The sequence below is a fragment of the Abramis brama genome (genome assembly GCF_963993115.1).
Source record: "Abramis brama genome assembly, chromosome: 13".
NCBI lineage: Eukaryota > Metazoa > Chordata > Actinopteri > Cypriniformes > Leuciscidae > Abramis > Abramis brama.
Window position 1 is genome coordinate 19,567,589 of NC_139975.1, and position 19,233 is coordinate 19,586,821.

The 19,233-nt window shown below is 39.6% G+C and overlaps 1 protein-coding gene across 1 annotated transcript in view; it reads left to right on the top strand.

The window, feature by feature from the left end:
* Window positions 1-19,233, top strand: part of gpc3 (glypican 3) — a 158,681-nt gene that overhangs the window by 92,881 nt on the left and 46,567 nt on the right. The window contains exons 4-6 of the mRNA XM_084132913.1: window positions 3,971-4,113; window positions 9,671-9,796; window positions 16,333-16,444. Coding sequence (XP_083989039.1) covers window positions 3,971-4,113; window positions 9,671-9,796; window positions 16,333-16,444 — 381 coding nt within the window. The remainder of the gene's footprint in view (window positions 1-3,970; window positions 4,114-9,670; window positions 9,797-16,332; window positions 16,445-19,233) is intronic.

Sequence of the window (19,233 nt, forward strand, 5' to 3'; positions counted from 1 at the left end):
TGCCCCCTGGGGGTGTTGAACGCGGTCTTCCACTCATCCCCCTTCCTGATGCGAACCAAATGATATGCATTACGTAAATCCAATTTTGTGAAGACTGATGCTCCCTGCAACCTCTCGAAAGCTGAAGACATCAACGGCAAAGGATAAGTATTCTTTACCGTGATGCTGTTCAACCCCCGGTAATCAATACAAGGTCGCAGAGAACCATCCTTCTTCCCCACAAAAAAGAATCCCGCCCCCGCTGGAGAAGAGGAAGGGCGAATGAACCCCGTTGCTAGAGAATCAGAAATATATTTCTCCATAGCCTCCCTTTCTGGAGCAGAAAGCGAATATAACTTGCCCTTAGGCAGTGACGTGAGTAATGCCCGGGAGTTCCTGTCCATTAAGTGCGTGGATCGTGATGGTGTGTTCCAGGGCCGTGATGGGGATGTGAAGCTTGCGCGGCAAAGAAAAGTCCATAAGATTGCCCTCCGCACCCGAATCCACCAGCGCCTGGCCGTTGAAGGAGCGGTCTGCCCACTGGAGTCTCACCGGGAGGAAGGTGGCGTTCGAGGGTCTGGTCATGGATATCCCGCCCGACAGTAGCCTCCGTCCTACCGCCGGGCTTGGCCTTTTAAAGGGCAGGTGGAGACGAAGTGGCCGGCCTCTCCACAGTAGAGACACAGACCTCTCGAACGGCGGTGTTCTCTCTCCTCCCGGGAGAGCCGAGCTCGACCTACCTGCATGGGTTCGGGATTGTTCGAGGGGCTGACCATGTTCACTCCTCTGGGACCGGGAAACTCCGTGAAATCCACCACTGGGGTCGGATACGGTCGATTCTCTCTCTGTTGTAGACGTGCATCGACCCGTAGTGCCAGTTCAACCAGTTCATCAAGAGTCTTGGGTAGATCCAGCGTGTAAATCTCCTTCTGAACACGGTCAGCCAACCCATGCAGGAACATGTCCCACTGCGCCTCCTCGTTCCATTTGCACTCGGCGGCCAACGTCCGGAACTGGATGGAATAGTCGGAAACAGAGTTGTTGTTCTGACGGAGATCTGCAAGTTGGCGGGCCGCCTCACGTCCGACGACCCCGCGGTCGAACACGCGCCTCATCTCCTGCTCGAGTGCTTGGAACGAGGAGCAGCAGCTGTGTTGATTTTGCCACACCGCTGTTCCCCACAGAGCCGCGCGTCCAGACAACAGCGTCATGACTAGTGCCACTTTACTCTCCTCGGAGGAAAACGTCACAGGCTGAAGAGAGAAGTAAATCGAACATTTGGTTAAAAAGGTTCGACACATATTAGGTTCTCCTGAATACCTCTCGGGAGTGGGGATGCGCGGCTCTGGTCGGTTGATGTTGGGATTCTCCGGGGGAACAGGCGGGGGCGGTGCTGGCGCAGTGGGACCTCTCAGACATTGTAATTGAGAGGTGAGCTCGGACACCTGCGTTACCAGAGCCTGTATCGCCCGACCCGAGGCACTGATCTGTTCATCCTGACGATCCATGCGGGCGTGGTTACCGGCAAACATCTGCTCAAAACTGGCTGCACTCGCTGAATCCATGGTCTGGTCAGATGGTTCTGTCATGGCTCAAAAGGAACAGTCAAGGATTCAATAGCAAGTGAATACTGGTGTTTATTAACACAAAAGTATAGCGGTCGTGCAGGTTCAGATGGCAGACAGATAGCAGAATAACAGGCTCGGCAACGCAGGACTCAGTGGGCAGACAGCAAACGGACGATCCGCAAACGATCCTCAGAACAGGCAGATGAATCACAGAACAGGAACACAGGAACTCGCGTCCGATCCTCAGAACAGGCGGATGAATCACAGAACAGGAACACAGGAACTGGAGCGAGGGGAAAAGACTGTGAGCTGAGCCCGTGAACCTCCACAACCATCTGACAAAGACAAGACGAGGTGACAAACAATATATAGGACATTCTCATTCAGAACAGCTGGCGCTGATCAGCTCATCAGCGATAACGAGCCGTGCTGATGAGCCGCGCCCATTCATACAACACGCACTCCCATAGCGAGGGCGAGTCAATGAATCCATGAATCGTGACACATTCAGGTGAGGTGACTACATGTGCACCACTAACTAGTTAAAGCATTAAACTAATATGATGAGCTGCATCCAAAAATAGATTTTAGTGGAGTCATTTAGAATCATTTACCATTATGACCGATGTGCTTGTTTGTAGCTTATATCGGTGTTCAAAAAGACATTTACATCCTTATGCCAGTAGATGCATGGCAGCATGTGACAGTTGTTATAAGTGAATTCGTGAAAAATTTATTCAACTGATTTGTTCAAAAGCACTGATTCATTCAGCAATGAAGCAAGTGACTGTATTTAAAAAAACAACAACTATTAATTCAAGCGATTTTTTAATAAAAAGTTGATTCATACAAGAAAGACGCACCATAGTGGAATTATTTTGGCTGGCGGAACAAAAATATAGAAAGTAACAGTATTGTGTCTAAAACGTAAATTACTTATTAACTTCTATAAAGGCCCGTTCACACCAGTTTCAGAAAGTGATTCCAACAATATTGTTTCTCTCTGCTGTTATCTTTATAGTTGTGGTGTGGACTCTGTTTACATTGCGATTCTTTTACATTTAGAATGATTTTTAAAACTATATCTATCATTATCATTAAAGATATCATCGTTGGTATGAATGAGCCTTTACTCTACTTGTTTATTGAATTGTTGCATTAAACCAATAATGTTGTTGGTCTGAATATATATTTTTTTGTATTTAAACATGTATTACAAACAATATTGCTCATCAGTTTTTTTTAATAAACAGGCTAGCTTTCAACTCACCCTAGCTATTTTTATATAGAGTAGTTTGTAACTTAGCTACCTGCTCATTTTAAATAGCTTGGGTTTGAGTCAGATATCCTGTGACTCGAGGAACCACAGAGAAAACCAACGGTAGAAAGTGTTGCAGTGCTGGAATATGTTGCATCAGGATTGCATTTGTATCAAGACTCTCTGATCTGATCTTCCGCCGTACCTCTTTTGTCGCTGTCTAGTTCTGTGTCTTTTGTTCTTTCTCTTAATCTCTTTCACACACTAAAACACTCACATGCACATCAACAGTATCTATTTACCCTCCCCTGGGCTGTTTGCTAGAAAGAGCTTCTATTGATCTACGCTGATAATCATGTCGTTTATCTCTACAGCAGTTTGTTGGTGTATTTGTTGGTGTGTGCAAATTTTATGAATGACTGTAGAGTGAATCCGATCACCCCACACACTGATGTTTCAGAACATGTTAAAAAGTGTATCTTCTTATGTTTAGCCGCAGCGACCAATCCCCCAGCCGTCCCTGTTCGCATGAAGATGTCCTTGTACTATTGATCTCCTTTCCCGGATCCCATCAGAATTCCAGAGCCTGTTTACCTTGACACACACATATTCATTCATGAACAAGCAGGCACAATATGCCACAAGCATTACATGGCAAAATGACGCCCTGGACCAGCCCCCATGGGAAATTAAACAGCGGCAAATCATTAAACCACAAGCTAAACATTAAGAAGCATTTGCATTTTTATTGCACCTGAAAGAATGGCAAGACTCCATTATCTCACACAGCCAGCATGGTAGCGGGGTATTATTATTATTATGTTGTCCCGTATAAAAACAATAGCATTTAGCGCGCATGAGAAGGGGAACGAGAGGCTTGTTTACTTTCGTTATGTCTGCAAAGGGTTATGATTATTGAAAAAGCGCAGCCAGAGTGTCTGACAGACTCAACAATGCCTCGTTTTGTTATGTAAATTCTATTGTCATCAAACACAAACAAACAAACAGGAGGCAAATGCGGCACCATCAGCCAGACAATTAGCTGAATGGGGAAGAAGTTTTGCAGGGACAGTTTGTCTTATTAATTGCTTTCTCAGCTGGATGTCTTCCAGGACTGTGTCCAAGAGTGATCACACTCATCCCGCCAATCTTCTCCTGTTCACAGGTGAGCGGGATATGTGCGCACGCGCCCCCGCGGGTGTCTCGTGCTCTGGCCCTGTCGAGAGAACACGCGGCAGCCTCGCCGGTGCCCCACAACCGCCCTCCGGTGAACTTTGACCCCGATGAGACCCTCTTTGGACGCCGCAGGTAACGTCATGATTCAATATTTGAATTTTGTATATGAAGTGATTTAAAGAAACAGCAGTCAGTTAACATGTTTCTCATACAGTAACAGTCAAAATGAAAATGTAAAGTCATCTATTTTCTAAATGCATGTTTTGATCTTATTGTGAATGAAAACTTCTCTCTAGTGACGTATGCAGGACTTCTCCAATTTTGTCAACTTAACCCTTTTTTACATTTGACCTCAAGCTTGCCTTCAGATCTGTCTCTATCCAGTCAGAAACTGATCAATAGAACCAAGTCCCTGTCCTACTTTTTTTTCTTTTTCGATAACAGGGCGGTCCATTCTTGTGAGAGCTGGAGACTGGAAACGCAAGCTCATGCGAAGAAGTTTGCATTGTTGCATTCCAAAGTTCAGGTTTGGTGAACTTTGACCTGCGAATTTGTATCAAATGAACCAACAGAAGATCGAAAAAAAAAACCAGTGTGACCTCTTAGCTGAATTTAAGAAATTTCTTCAAATTAAACAGAATTCTGGAGGGTTGTAGTGCAAATCCTTTGTGCTTTCTTTTGCCAGATTTCCAGAGATTCGGTAAATTGTGTTTTTCTGACTGCGTTTTCTGCATCACGGAAATCGTAGGGTCCTAGATAGCTCTGTGTGAGGAAAAGACTTAAAGCTGACCTGAAAACAAATAATGACTTAAATTTCAGTCTGTTTCTCAAATAAAGGTATTTTGAATACTTTAAATAAATCGGCACTTTTATGGTACTTAATGCGTTTGGAGCTTAACTGCCTCACTGATTCTAATGGCTGATCTTGTTATTCAGCAGTATTGAAACATGAGTATGACCTGACTACTCTTAACCGTCAGCTCTAAAAATGACAATCAGCTGCTGAAAACACACACATTTCTGTTTTATTTGAATCTCTCAAGTGCTCTAAACACTCCACTCAAGAAGGCTGCAAAGCATTGCTGCTATAGAATTGACAATAATCAATTCTGTGAAAATAAAATGTGAGGAATGGGATTTACAGCCAACCATAATGCCGTTTTCATGCATCTCTTCATACAGCTCACATCTTCTGATGCTGTAATAGATTCTCCACTTCAGCGCCTCTGAAACACTCACTCTCTCTCTCTCTCTCTCTCTTCCTCTGACTCTCTTGTCCTTCGTGGTTTTCTCTGTATACTGTAGATTTACTGACCTTTTTAGGGGTCTTCCAACCCACTCAAACAGTCTGTTCCATATTTTTGAGTATTTGAGTGATGCTGAGCATCATGCACCTTTTTTCTACTTCTGTACTTTTCTTCCACTTCTTTTCCTATTAAAGATAAGATATGACCAAAAAAGCTTTTTTAACAATTTAGTAGTGTATTACTTTTAGTGTATTACTTGATTCTAAGATGGTTTCAGTAAAATGTCCCTTAATTTATGTATATTAATATGTAGCCTACATTCATTTATTTACATTAATACAAAGTATATATATAAATAAATCAAATGTAATATTATAATATGTAATAATGTAATAAATTCTACAGTGAGGAAAATAAGTATTTGAACACCCTGCTATTTTGCAAGTTCTCCCACTTGGAAATCATGGAGGGGTCTGAAATTGTCATCGTAGGTGCATGTCCACTGTGAGAGACATAATCTAAAAAAATCCAGAAATCACAATGTATGATTTTTTTAACTATTTATTTGTATGATACAGCTGCAAATAAGTATTTGAACACCTGTCTATCAGCTAAAATTCTGACCCTCAAAGACCTGTTAGTCTGCCTTTAAAATGTCCACCTCCACTCCATTTATTATCCTAAATTAGATGCACCTGTTTGAGGTCGTTAGCTGCATAAAGACACCTGTCCAACCCATACAATCAGTAAGAATCCAACTACTAACATGGCCAAGACCAAAGAGCTGTCCAAAGACACTAGAGACAAAATTGTACACCTCCACAAGGCTGGAAAGGGCTACGGGGAAATTGCCAGGCAGCTTGGTGAAAAAAGGTCCACTGTTGGAGCAATCATTAGAAAATGGAAGAAGCTAAACATGACTGTCAATCTCCCTCGGACTGGGGCTCCATGCAAGATCTCACCTCGTGGGGTCTCAATGATCCTAGGAAAGGTGAGAAATCAGCCCAGAACTACACGGGAGGAGCTGGACAATGACCTGAAAAGAGCTGGGACCACCGTTTCCAAGGTTACTGTTGGTAATACACTAAGACGTCATGGTTTGAAATCATGCATGGCACGGAAGGTTCCCCTGCTTAAACCAGCACATGTCAAGGCCCGTCTTAAGTTTGCCAATGACCATTTGGATGATCCAGAGGAGTCATGGGAGAAAGTCATGTGGTCAGATGAGACCAAAATAGAACTTTTTGGTCATAATTCCACTAAACGTGTTTGGAGGAAGAAGAATGATGAGTACCATCCCAAGAACACCATCCCTACTGTGAAGCATGGGGGTGGTAGCATCATGCTTTGGGGGTGTTTTTCTGCACATGGGACAGGGCGACTGCACTGTATTAAGGAGAGGATGACCAGGGCCATGTATTGCGAGATTTTGGGGAACAACCTCCTTCCCTCAGTTAGAGCATTGAAGATGGGTCGAGGCTGGGTCTTCCAACATGACAATGACCCGAAGCACACAGCCAGGATAACCAAGGAGTGGCTCTGTAAGAAGCATATCAAGGTTCTGGCGTGGCCTAGCCAGTCTCCAGACCTAAACCCAATAGAGAATCTTTGGAGGGAGCTCAAACTCCGTGTTTCTCAGCGACAGCCCAGAAACCTGACTGATCTAGAGAAGATCTGTGTGGAGGAGTGGGCCAAAATCCCTCCTGCAGTGTGTGCAAACCTGGTGAAAAACTACAGGAAACGTTTGACCTCTGTAATTGCAAACAAAGGCTACTGTACCAAATATTAACATTGATTTTCTCAGGTGTTCAAATACTTATTTGCAGCTGTATCATACAAATAAATAGTTAAAAAATCATACATTGTGATTTCTGGATTTTTTTTTTTTAGATTATGTCTCTCACAGTGGACATGCACCTACGATGACAATTTCAGACCCCTCCATGATTTCTAAGTGGGAGAACTTGCAAAATAGCAGGGTGTTCAAATAATTATTTTCCTCACTGTATGTCTGTCATACACTACTGTTTAAAAGGTTGTTTTTTGATGTATTTGAAAGAAGGTTCGTATTTACCAAGACTTAATTTATTTGATTAAAGATACAGTAGAAACAGTAATATATGTGATGGCAAAACTGAATTTTCAGCATCATTACTCCAGTCTTCAGTGTCACATGATCCTTCAGAAATCATTCTAATATGTGACCCTGGATCACAAAACCAGTCACAAGTCGCACGGGTATATCTGTGACAATAACCAACAATGTATGGGTCAAAATTATCGATTTTTCTTTTATGCCAAAAATCATTAGGATATTAAAGTAAAGATCATGTTCCATGAAGATATTTTGTAAAATTCCTACCGTAAATATATAAACATTTATTTTTGTGAGTGAATACAGCACAATCGCGAACATAAATGGGTTTCGATTTTCTCAATGTTTCGATTTTTGATGTTCCCTCAGATTCCAGATTTTAAAAAATTGACCCATGTGACTGGCTTTGTGGTCCAGGGTCACATATGCTGATTTGGTGCTTAAGGAACATTCCTTATTATTATCTATGGGCGGGTAAATCTATGGTCTTTTTCAGATCTTTCGATCTAATGGACAAAATAAGTTAGTACAATTTACATTTGAATGCACCCGGAGATGAATATAGCATCAACTTTCGTTTCTGCTCTGATAGCCGCGAAACCGCGCTGAACGTTGTGAGTGCTTGTTAGAAATCAGAAATGGTGAGAGAACATTGCGCTTGGTACGTTTTTGGTCTTCCAACCAAACTTGGGTCGTCAGCCGACAAAGTTTAAATCCCGCCTGGCTAGCGCGCTTCCCATAATGTTTACGCATTAAGTCAGTTTACAGAGAGGTCTTTTGTGGCTGTTCGAACGCATTCGACCACATGAGTGTCTACACTATAAAAGCAATCCAGTCTAATGTGTTTTCAACTGGAAGTGGTCGAAAGTGGACAAGCTCAAAATGTTTTAGACCCCGTTTACACCTGTATTTTGCGTCGACCAAAACGCATCTTAAAGGAGAACTCCGGTCAATTTTAACATTGAGCTCATTTTTTTGTAAATTTGGAGTGCTGTCAATACAGAGAACAACGACAAAAATCGGTGTTGCCTACACCGTGTTATCCTCTTTTTAAAATATGCACCCTGTTGACTTCAATGAGGCAAGTTTTAAACCTGCTTTTAGCCTCTTAACATCCTTGATGTGTCATTACAAGTGCCCAGCCATGTTAGATGATTCCTTCATAGTGAACACGGGTGAATCTGACTGCAGAGGATGTGAAAGATATGAATAAAAATGATGTTATTTCAACCAGCGCACATACCTGTATTTACATCCTGTTTTCGGTCGAAGTCCACACTAGTCGATTGTCGAGTTCACGCGCGTGATCATAGGTAACTAAACCTATGCGTGTCAACTCGACAATCGACTACTTTGGACTTCGACCGAAAACAGGATGTAAATACAGGTATGTGCGCTGGCTGAAATAACATCATTTTTATTCATATCTTTCACATCTACTGCAGTCAGATTCACCCGTGTTCACTCTGAAGGAATCACTCACATTGGCTGTGCACTTGTAATGACACATCAAGGATGTTAAGAGGCTAAAAGCAGGTTTAAAACTTGCCCCATTGAAGTCAACAGGGTGCAAATTTTAAAAAGAGGATAACACGGTGTAGGCAACACCGATTTTTGTCGTTGTTCTCTGTATTGACAGCACCCCAAATTTACAAAAAAATTAGCTCAATGTTAAAATTGACCGGAGTTCTCCTTTAATACCTGGTGTAAACAGGGCCATATTTATATCATAGTTTATTCAAAATATATCAAAGATATACTTTTCAATGGAAATAAAAAATCTGAGCTTGCACATGTCTGACTAGGTGGTCGACTGATTCATTTTGTGTGGAGGTAGCCTACATGTATATGAATTGTGAAATGCAGAGTGTGTATTTGTGCTGTTAGTTGAGGTGTGTGTGTGTTCAGGCTGATGGTGACAGAGAGAGGCTCATTAACACAGGCTTTGTCTCCTGCCGTGTGAGTGACATTGAGTCGCCTTCTGCCACCTCTGTCCTGTGCTGTTCCACTCTCCCTCACTCTGATGAACAGATGAGCCAAAACAATATGCTGTTTCTTTTCCAGCATAATGTCAATTATCAGTCAAAGCGTCTCAAATCAACTTAGCCTGACAGTAAACGACATGTAATGGAGTAGATCACGTTTCAAACTGCGTTTGACCCCATCCCCATTTTCATTTTGCTCCATGCCCCTCATTTTCCCCATGAATACGTGTATCTTTGTGCTGTTCTTTTTAATCTTGCCTCTCTGTGCAGATCTAATTTCAGTTTTCATTTTCTTTGAGTCCACATGGCTTATTCTTTCTGCTGCTTTCATACTTTCTCAATTTCCTCTCTGTCTGCTGCAGGGAGTTTATCTCTGGTCTGAGGGGCTTCAGTCAGTTCTACAGTGGTCTCGGAGAATCTTTGTGCAGCAAAGAGCCGACGGCACTCAACAGCTCCCTCTGCTGGAACGGACAGGAGATGACAGACAAGTGAGTTTATCATTTGTGGCAGCACTGATGGCCACATCCTAATACTGTTTTTTTTTTTTTTTTTTTTTTTTTAGTCTCACAATATAGTGTCTTTTAGCATATAATTAGGACATAAATGTTCATTAAAAAGTAAGCAAATTCATTAAGTGGCATCATTCCACTTGCAGATATAGTCCCTGACATGTAAACTAAGATTAATAGTTGTTCTCAATGGTTTCTGTTGTTTCACATCCTTGCGGTTACTATGGACCCTTGCCAGGGTAGCCAGCATATTTAATTTGATGCTAATAAATGAGTTCATGAGGGAACAAACATAAGTACTGGCTTAAATTGGGTTTAAGCCAGGTCATGTTTCATTTTCTGTTTGTCCACTTTGTCATCAGTGTTTCATCTGCTAAAAGACTGGCACCAAGGTACCAGTAGTACAACCTATTGATCGGATTATACAACTATCCTGTTTGATTTGTGTCAGGTGTCTTGCTTAAGGACTATTTTGTGTATTTTTGCATGGCTGGAATGCTTGACCACTCAGCATCTAAGACTCTTTGTAGCCTATAATATAAGTTATTTCAGGATGGAAGAGGCTTTTATCTCTTTATGACCCACGCACACTCTCTATTAGTGTTTTTATTCTGACAGTTTATACTAAGTGGGTAAAAGTAGCATATATTACAATAGAATCAGCCTCCTAAATGCTTTCTAGTATTACTACAATCTCAAAATTGCCCCGAAGAGACATATTGCCCCTGAGCTTGTCACAAATCCTGAAATCTAAAGAGCTTTCTGAATTAAGCGTAGACAGTGTAAGTGGCTAGAAGCTGAGCAGATGATTGTGTGTGTGTGTGTGTATCTAATGAGTTTGGCTGACTCCAGTTCCATCTGACAGGCAACAGGGTGTGAATTGTGATGTGGTCTTTGTGGGGTAACTGATGTCGGGTGGTTTGGTGGCTAATTCGCACTGTGCCTGCCTGTGCCTGGCTTTCCGCACGCCCTTTGGAACCCAATTTAAAAATTGTCATAGAGCTACAGTATCTCATCCTAACGACTTGGAAATATCAGCTCAAAAAGTGAAGTCATCATTAAAGTCAACATGATATCAAAATGGGTCCTATTTACTCTCTTAATGCTCATTCCTGGTCTTATTACTAATCTTACAACGATTCATCAGTGCACATTATTCCAAAGACATCCTAATCTTTAATCACATTGTAATAAATTCCTCAGAAATGACTTTACTTTTTTGCTAATTGTCTGTTGGATAATGTTAACCAATTGCCTAATAGCTATTTAGGCATTGTTTTAGCAAACTCTCATATAGTTTGGCTACATTCTAGTTTAAAATGAGCCCTTTTTTGCAGTCCAGTGGATTCCTGTCCATTTTCACAGAATGTCTCCTTAACTCTAAAATACATCACATTATAGAACTAAAATGGGTTGACTTTTAAGTGGACTTTAAAGGATTGTGTCAATTTTTTAAGGATTATCTCAAACATTTAAAGTTAAAAGTTACAACTGCATTGTGTAACCTGTACAGATTTGGTGTAAGGTATGTTTTTGCTCAGATGGCTGACATTTCTGTCCAATATAAAAAGGTTTTGTTCAGCAAGAATAAAAATTAGAGGGAGGGAACATTGCTCAATATAGTTAATGTACACTAATGTTTTGTGCATGAATGTACTTTCTAAGGAAACTGGTTTCAGACACACTTCCAAGACACCATAGCATCATATAAAATGAGCTAAAACAAAATCAAGATAGATTTAGTGATAACTATGCAAATATTTATCAATGTCATAAACAGTGATGTATTTTGCAAGTATTTTTCAGTTTTCAGACATGTACAGGTTAGCTCCTAAGTGTTGATATCCGTTCTTGCTTTATCTGTTCATTGTATCCGTCTGGTCACTGTTGGACATGTGTGTCAACATTACAGCATTATGCGCTGTTTGCTCTCCAGTAAGTTCAGTTGAGGAATGAGTGGGAATGAAATGGCTTGGTCACAACAGTGTGGTGAACAGTTGGCCTTAGGGGACAGACAGCTGTGTCAGGTGGCTCTCAGAGCCTCAGGAGTTAATTAGGACCCATGAGAGAAATAGATAGGGGAAGAGAGAACTACAATAACCATGCTTTGCCAGAAATGTCTGCTGAATCTCAATGTCATTCCTTGGCTTCTAGTGAAATATAATTAATTCTGGAATGTGTTCAGACCCATTTTATGCAATGTATTGAAGACGAAGCGCTCACTCACATTCTGTACTGGGAAGAAAGCCATCTTAATTGTGCCAAAGAATGTCACCATTTATGTGGCCCTGATATATTAAATAGTCGACTCAAAAATGTCAAAGCATAAAGCAAATTCATTAATGCCACAGTCAAATAAACACAACGAGCAGCTACAACAACATCCCTGCTCATTCTTTCATACAAATCTAAGCAGTCGAAACTGTGCAGAAATGTTATTTCATGTCAGGACTAAAACAAGTGTTATTGCAAAAGATGATTTGATTGTAAAGTTCATATCTACTGTAGCATCCCTGGTGTTGGCTAGAAATGATATTTCCCCCTGTGCTGGAGGCAGTGCAGAGGAGCCCTCAATGTCAAGGATCAAGTCACCAAAACTCTGGCACAGATTTCTGCCTAGAATCAATTTTAGCATTCTCAATATCTGCCTTCTTCATTTTAGCCGATGTTTCCTAACCGTTTTGGTTTTATGTACTCCCACAGGCCCATCAGCTCGGCTCAAGTACCCCCTCATCGACTCAAAACCAGAAACATACTCCTAATATTATACTAGATATCATTTGGACCATCAGTAATGTTATTAAAATGATCACCATTACAATAACTCACTGTTAAACTAAAAACAATCGATTCTGTGGTGAAAAACAGACTCTACATAGTAGCTACATCTGAAGTAGTTTGATAAATACAGAATCTATTATTTAAAAAGGAGTTTATTTTGGTATTCGCTTGTTTGACTGAGACATTTAATGGGATGTAAATAGGATAGAGAGTTGTTGTGTATGAGTGAGAATAAACAGCAGTGTTCTTCCACTGTCTTTAAATATGCACAGATGTTCTGCAATAAGTGTAAGCCACACAAATTGACTAAAACATAAGCATATTATTTTAATGTTTTGACTGTGCTGATAATATTATTTTAAAGTCATAATTTATATAAGTTTATTGAGATATTCCAGCTGGTACGCCACATCACTGTTGTTGCCTACACCACCTCAACCTCTTCATCTTTCGGTTTGAAGGGAGTTGGTGGCGGACAAGCTTGTTCATTTATAACTGTGAGAAGTCAAGAATGGAGGATATTCATTGTGTTTTGTAAACCTTCCTCCGAGTCCTAGAGCACTTCTCTTCCTCACGCTCAATAACCCCCGTCTCCTTCAGCTGTTCCTCAGTTAGCTCATGAAGATCCTCGTGATTGATTCTCGTGGTCTCCAGCGGGTTTGGGCAGTGGGGCATGTTGGATCTCTGAGGGGTGCTCAGTAGGTCCATGAGTCTGAGCAGGTTCAGCATGAGTAGCTGGTCCAGACTGTACATCCACGGGGTGTTTAGTCATTTCCTGTAGTAACAGTTGGGTTGCCTGTGCTCCTGCTGTACAATAATGCCTGTCGTGGGTTGTTTTTGTTTTTTAGGAATCATAATGTGGCTGATGAAATGAAGTATATTTTACATTAGAACACATGAAAACTTCTGTCTACTTTGAATAATTTTTACATATACAATAGAACATGGCAGTTAACATTAATGCAAAAAATATTAAACATACTAGCATTTCATTTTATGAAATCATTTTAAAGATTCTACAGAATGTTTGTCCAAAAAATGCACAAAGTATAAGTTTTCAAAGCACTTGGTGTGTTTTATTTTAATGTACTTTTGTATTTTTAATGCGTACTACCTTTAGACAATATGGGATCATTAAGATTTTTTTTTAAAAGAAATGAATACTTTTATTCAGAAATATTGACAGTAAACAAACAAATACCACAACTTTCTATTCATCAAAAAATCCAATTTTCTTTTATCACGGCTTCCACAAAATATTAAGCAGCACAACTGTTTTTAACATAATGAGAAAAGTTCCTTGAGCTGCAAATCAGCATTATCACAGGTATCACAGGAGATATATATATATATATATATATATATATATATATATATATATATATACAGTCAAAAACTGGAATATTGAAAAAAAAAATTATATATATATATATATATATATATATAATTTTTTTTTTTTTTTTCAATATTCCAGTTTTTGACTGTAGTTTTAATGAGCCTAAGAGACTTCTGTCAACAATATTAAAATCTTACTGGCCCAACCTTTTGAATGTCAGTGTATTTCTGTAGTGCATTTAAAGTCTCCAACAAAAATGACTTATAATCGTCCATATGGCATCATTCATTCAGAGTGCATCTCTAGTGAAGTTAAATGTCAACTATAGAAGCACATAGAAGCTATACTGTTGTGTCACTTACATATTAACATGTCAAGCTTTCAGTCTTTCCTATAACACAAACATCTTGCAAGATAAAAATATGAAAATCTGCTATAGATCAAATCCACAAGAATAGACTAAACCCTCCTTATTCACACGCTTCCAAATTGCATAAAACAAAGACTCGATATACAAGGACATTTTAATCCATTAAAAAAGGAAGACTTGTTGGACATTCAATTAAAATGTTCAAATTAAAATGTTTCTTATTGTGTATTTCAGTGCTGAAATGTGATTGGCCAATTAGAACAGATTCTGATGTTTTATAGTTATTTTCTCTAATTTACAACACACCTAATTAAAATTCATAAGGGAAGGCTTTTTAGTGCTGAAACAATCCTCACTTTAGCTACCCCATTACGTTTTAGCATTTCTGCAATAACGTTTGATTAATTTTGTAACATGTGCATCCTAAATAGAACAAATCTGAAAGTTTTTCAGGCAGACAGTACAGATCTGACCTGATGGTGATGCACCCTGGTCAGCACACAAGTGGGCGCCTCATGCGTGAAGCTCCAGCTAATCTCATCTTCCATTAAACGCTGCCCATGTCTTCTGATCTCATGTCTGTATTATTAATGTGATAATTAAAAGCGGGAGGTGAGCTGCCATCGTGAGTAATAAGGAGAATAAATAAGTATGGAAATGTAATTTGGCTTAATGAATAAGCAGTGCATGTAAAATAGGGTGCCGTGAGAGATGATTGGATAGACTTGTTCAGGATTATGTCATTCCTAAGAATGGAACATGAGGTCATATCTTTGGCTCTTTCGTCTAAAAGCACATGGTACACACATACTTGAATATGTGGTTTGTGAGGACTCTCTAGGCGTAATGGTTTTTATACTGTACAAACTATATATTCCATCTGCCTACACTAACCCTACCCCTATAAACCTACTCATCACAGGAAATTTTCAGAATTTTTTTAATTAAAAAAACACTTTAGTATGTTATTAAGCCATTTGGTTTACGAGGACACAGGAAGTGTCCTCATAAATCATGTTTACAGTGTAATACTAATGTCATTATACACATTTTTGTCCTCATAAAACATACAAGAACACACACACACACACACACAACAATTTGTGGATATTTTTATAAAATGTAAATAAAAACACTGATTTTTGTGGTGTATGGACTTTGCTGATGAGTTGAGGTTGGTGTCGAGGCATGGGATATGTCACTCACTGTCTCTCTGTCGCCTCAGTGCTTGCACCAATGTGCCCATGTGCATCAACACTAATTAGCTTTTAATAGGGAGTAATTAACTGGAACATGAGTCCAATGGGCCCGGGGGGATTGGGGGAAACACTTGGGCGCAGACACACACACACATTTTTAGCAGTTGATGATGCCCAACATATGCTCCAGTTGCTCAGAAACATTCAGATGCCAGCACATGTCTGACCTAGTTGTGCTGTTTTACTGTTCGCTTAAGTGTGTGTGTGTCTGTTAACAGCTACAACATAACAGGAACTTTTTATTGATGGGTGGGGCTATGGACTGAATGTAGATTTCAATTTACTGGTAGATACCATTCATATTTATGCTTCTGTTTTTGTTTTTTAGCTTTGAGTAATTTTGAACAACGGACAACACAAGGCATAATTTATTCACAAAGTCCTTGGCATCTACTAATAAGAGATTGTTTTGTTGTAAAGTGCCTTTGAAATCCGTGTCCTCATGCAGCATGACTGAATCAATGTGCTGAATAGGGGGGAAGAATTTAAAGGTCTAATACTTAGGGATTTAATTTGAGCAAGAATTACAATGGTCACATGTTTGCCTCTAGGTGGCAGTAGAGGCCAATTTTAGAGTTCATATTCTTGTGGAAGATCACAGCGGTCTCCAGTTTTGTTTTAGCTGTTGGGCAAATAAGTGAACACAATAAAAGCCACACTAGCATACATCCTGACAAGGATGTTCAACTATATAATGGACTATATGTTCTTCGTGTCCTGTGCTTTAAAACCTGTAATTTAGTTTAAGTATGAATAATATATTTTGCAGGTTTCCTGGTCCAGGGCTGAAGAGAGTCCATCCACACGGCTCAGAATCCAGACAAAAACCTCCTGAACCTGTCATCAGTCAGATCATTGACAAACTCAAACACATCAATCAGGTGAGTTGCTGTTTATCAGAAAACATGAACTTTTTTTTTTTACATGTGAACTTTACAGTGCACATCTGTGAATAATCATACACTGCCATGCCATCAGTCATCACAGAGATATACAGCTGTGCGTAAACTCATCACCTCGGTTTTAACTCCGTCACAACAGTCTGCCTGTCATCACACACACAGATGCACGTCTGCACGCTGTTTTATGAAGCGCAGTCTTGTAGATTATCAGGATGTGCGATAGGGGCTGCCGGTATCTGTACGTTAATGCAGACAAAGCAGAGGCTTTCATTCACTTTCTTTCTTCCTGCCTGCCTTTAAAAAACAACAGCTGCGTGTCATATCACCTTGACTGTGTGTGTGTGTAAGGGTGTGTCTGCTTATATTTCATGTACAGTTCGTTCCCTATTGTGAACAAGATCCCACAGTGATATTGGACCCTTTAAGGTTTTCTGTGTGTATACTCTGGTAATCCTGAGAGAACAGCATCTGGCTCATCCACAGGAAGCTCACTGGGCGATCTAAAGGACGCTTCCTCTGTACCTGGAGGATGTATGTTTTTGGCTGGGTTTAATTTACTGCAATGTGATAAATATTAGAACCTCATTGTGTAAGAAACATAGGGGGAACAGAATCCGACGGCAAATAGTTCAGCTGTCGAAATCCGTTCCCCCACCCCAATGATGAGAGATGTTGATGTATCGGCTTAAAATATGCTTATTCTATTCTGTGTGTGGATGGAGCTTAAACAGCATCAATTTGATAAATATTAGAACCTCAGTGTGTCAGAAATATGGGGGGAACAGAATCCGACGGCTAAAAAACAGCTGTCGGAATCCGTTCCCCCACTTCCATTATGAGAGGTGTTGATGTAATGACTTAAAAAATGCAGATTCTATTTTGTGTGTGGATGGAGGTTAACTTGCATCAGTTTAAAGAATATATTTTTTGCCTTTTATTATGATAGGAAAGTATAGTATCAAGAAAGTTTGACGAAGTGGGACTTGAACTCGGGTCACCCAAAGCTAAAAAAAACAACATTGGTGCACTGACCACTAGGCTATTGAATCCAGTAAGTTGCTGCAATTTGATAAATATTAGAACCTTATTGTGTAAGAAACCTAGGGGGAACAGAATCCGACGGCAAATAGTTCAGCTGTCGAAATCCGTTCCCCCACCCCAATGATGAGAGATGTTGATGTATCGGCTTAAAATATGCTTATTCTATTCTGTGTGTGGATGGAGCTTAAACAGCATCAATTTGATAAATATTAGAACCTCAGTGTGTCAGAAACAGAATCCGACGGCTAAAAAACAGCTGTCGGAATCCGTTCCCCCACTTCCATTATGAGTGTTGATGTAATGGCTTAAAAAATGCTGATTCTATTTTGTGTGTGGATGGAGCTTAACTTGCATCAGTTTAAAGAATATATTTTTTTGCCTTTTATTATGATAGGAAAGTATAGTATCAAGAAAGTTGGACAAGCCGGGACTTGAAGTCGTGTTGCAATAAGCTGAAAAACAATGAATGTTAGTGCACTGACCACTAGGCTACTTTAGGCTATAAAAATGTATTGCAATGCAGCCCCTTTGTGAATATTTCTAGGCTACAGTTAGTAAAGCTCAGTCCAGGTGTGTGTTATCGGCACACTTAGTTTTTTTCACCTTTACTTTTTTCCCTTTAAACTCACATTTTTTGATTTAGCAAATGCTTTTATCCAAAGAGACTTAGACAAACTTTGAAACAGAAAGTGCTAGCAATAGTCTAGAGTTGTAAAGACAAGAACAGGGAGGGATTTAGTGAAAATAATGAAAGCATTTTTTTTGTTTTTTGTTTAAAGAGTCAGCAGGACACAGAAGAGATGAGCTATCCTATGTTTTTTGATTATTATATTAACTCAACTCAACTCAAGAGATGATAACTCATAGTTTTTAACAACTCATTAATGAGACCTTTGTAATTTATTCCTTTGTTTTTTTCTTAATTTCAAATTTTCTAAAGACAGTTGATTTTTATTTAAAAAAATTTCCCCATTATTTCATTTTATTTTATTTCATTTTATTTTTTTCTCCTATTTTGTTCTCTTTTAATTTTTGATTTATTTCTTCTGCTTGATTAACTACTTGTCAATACTAATTTATTTTGTTTTATTCTACTTATTTTATTTTTAGTCTGCTTTTTCCCATTTAGTTTTGTATTTTATATAGTCTGTTTTTTATTTTTGTTCAGTTTTTCAGCTAACCCTACTAAATTAAAATGAAAAAACAAAACAGAGAGTGTGTATTAGGTCCTGTGTATTGCTTTGCATATAGTTCTGTGTGTGTGTGTGTGTGTGTGTGTGTGTGTGTGTGTGAGTTTGTTTTCATGACAACTGAGGACATTTTTATGATAACACACCTGCAAATGAGGACACTCGGGAAAATAGGTGATATATGAGGACATTTTGGGTGTCCTCATTTTTCAAATGGCTTTAAAAACATACTAAGCAGTGTTTTTTTTTTATGTAAAAATGCAGAATGTTTCCTGTGATGGGTAGGTTTAGGGATAGGGGCAGTGTAGGGGGATAGAATATACAGTTTGTACAGTATAAAAACCATTACGCCTATGGAATGTCCTCACAAATCACATAAACATGGCTGTGTGTGTGTGTGTGTGTGTGTGTGGCTTGGCTTTTGGCTTGCTTAGTTGGGGACATTTAATATTCAACAATATTATTGATCTGCCTTAATTAAGGTGGACGATGATGCAATTTTCTTCTAGAAACAAACTTTGTTGTATTATTTTCATC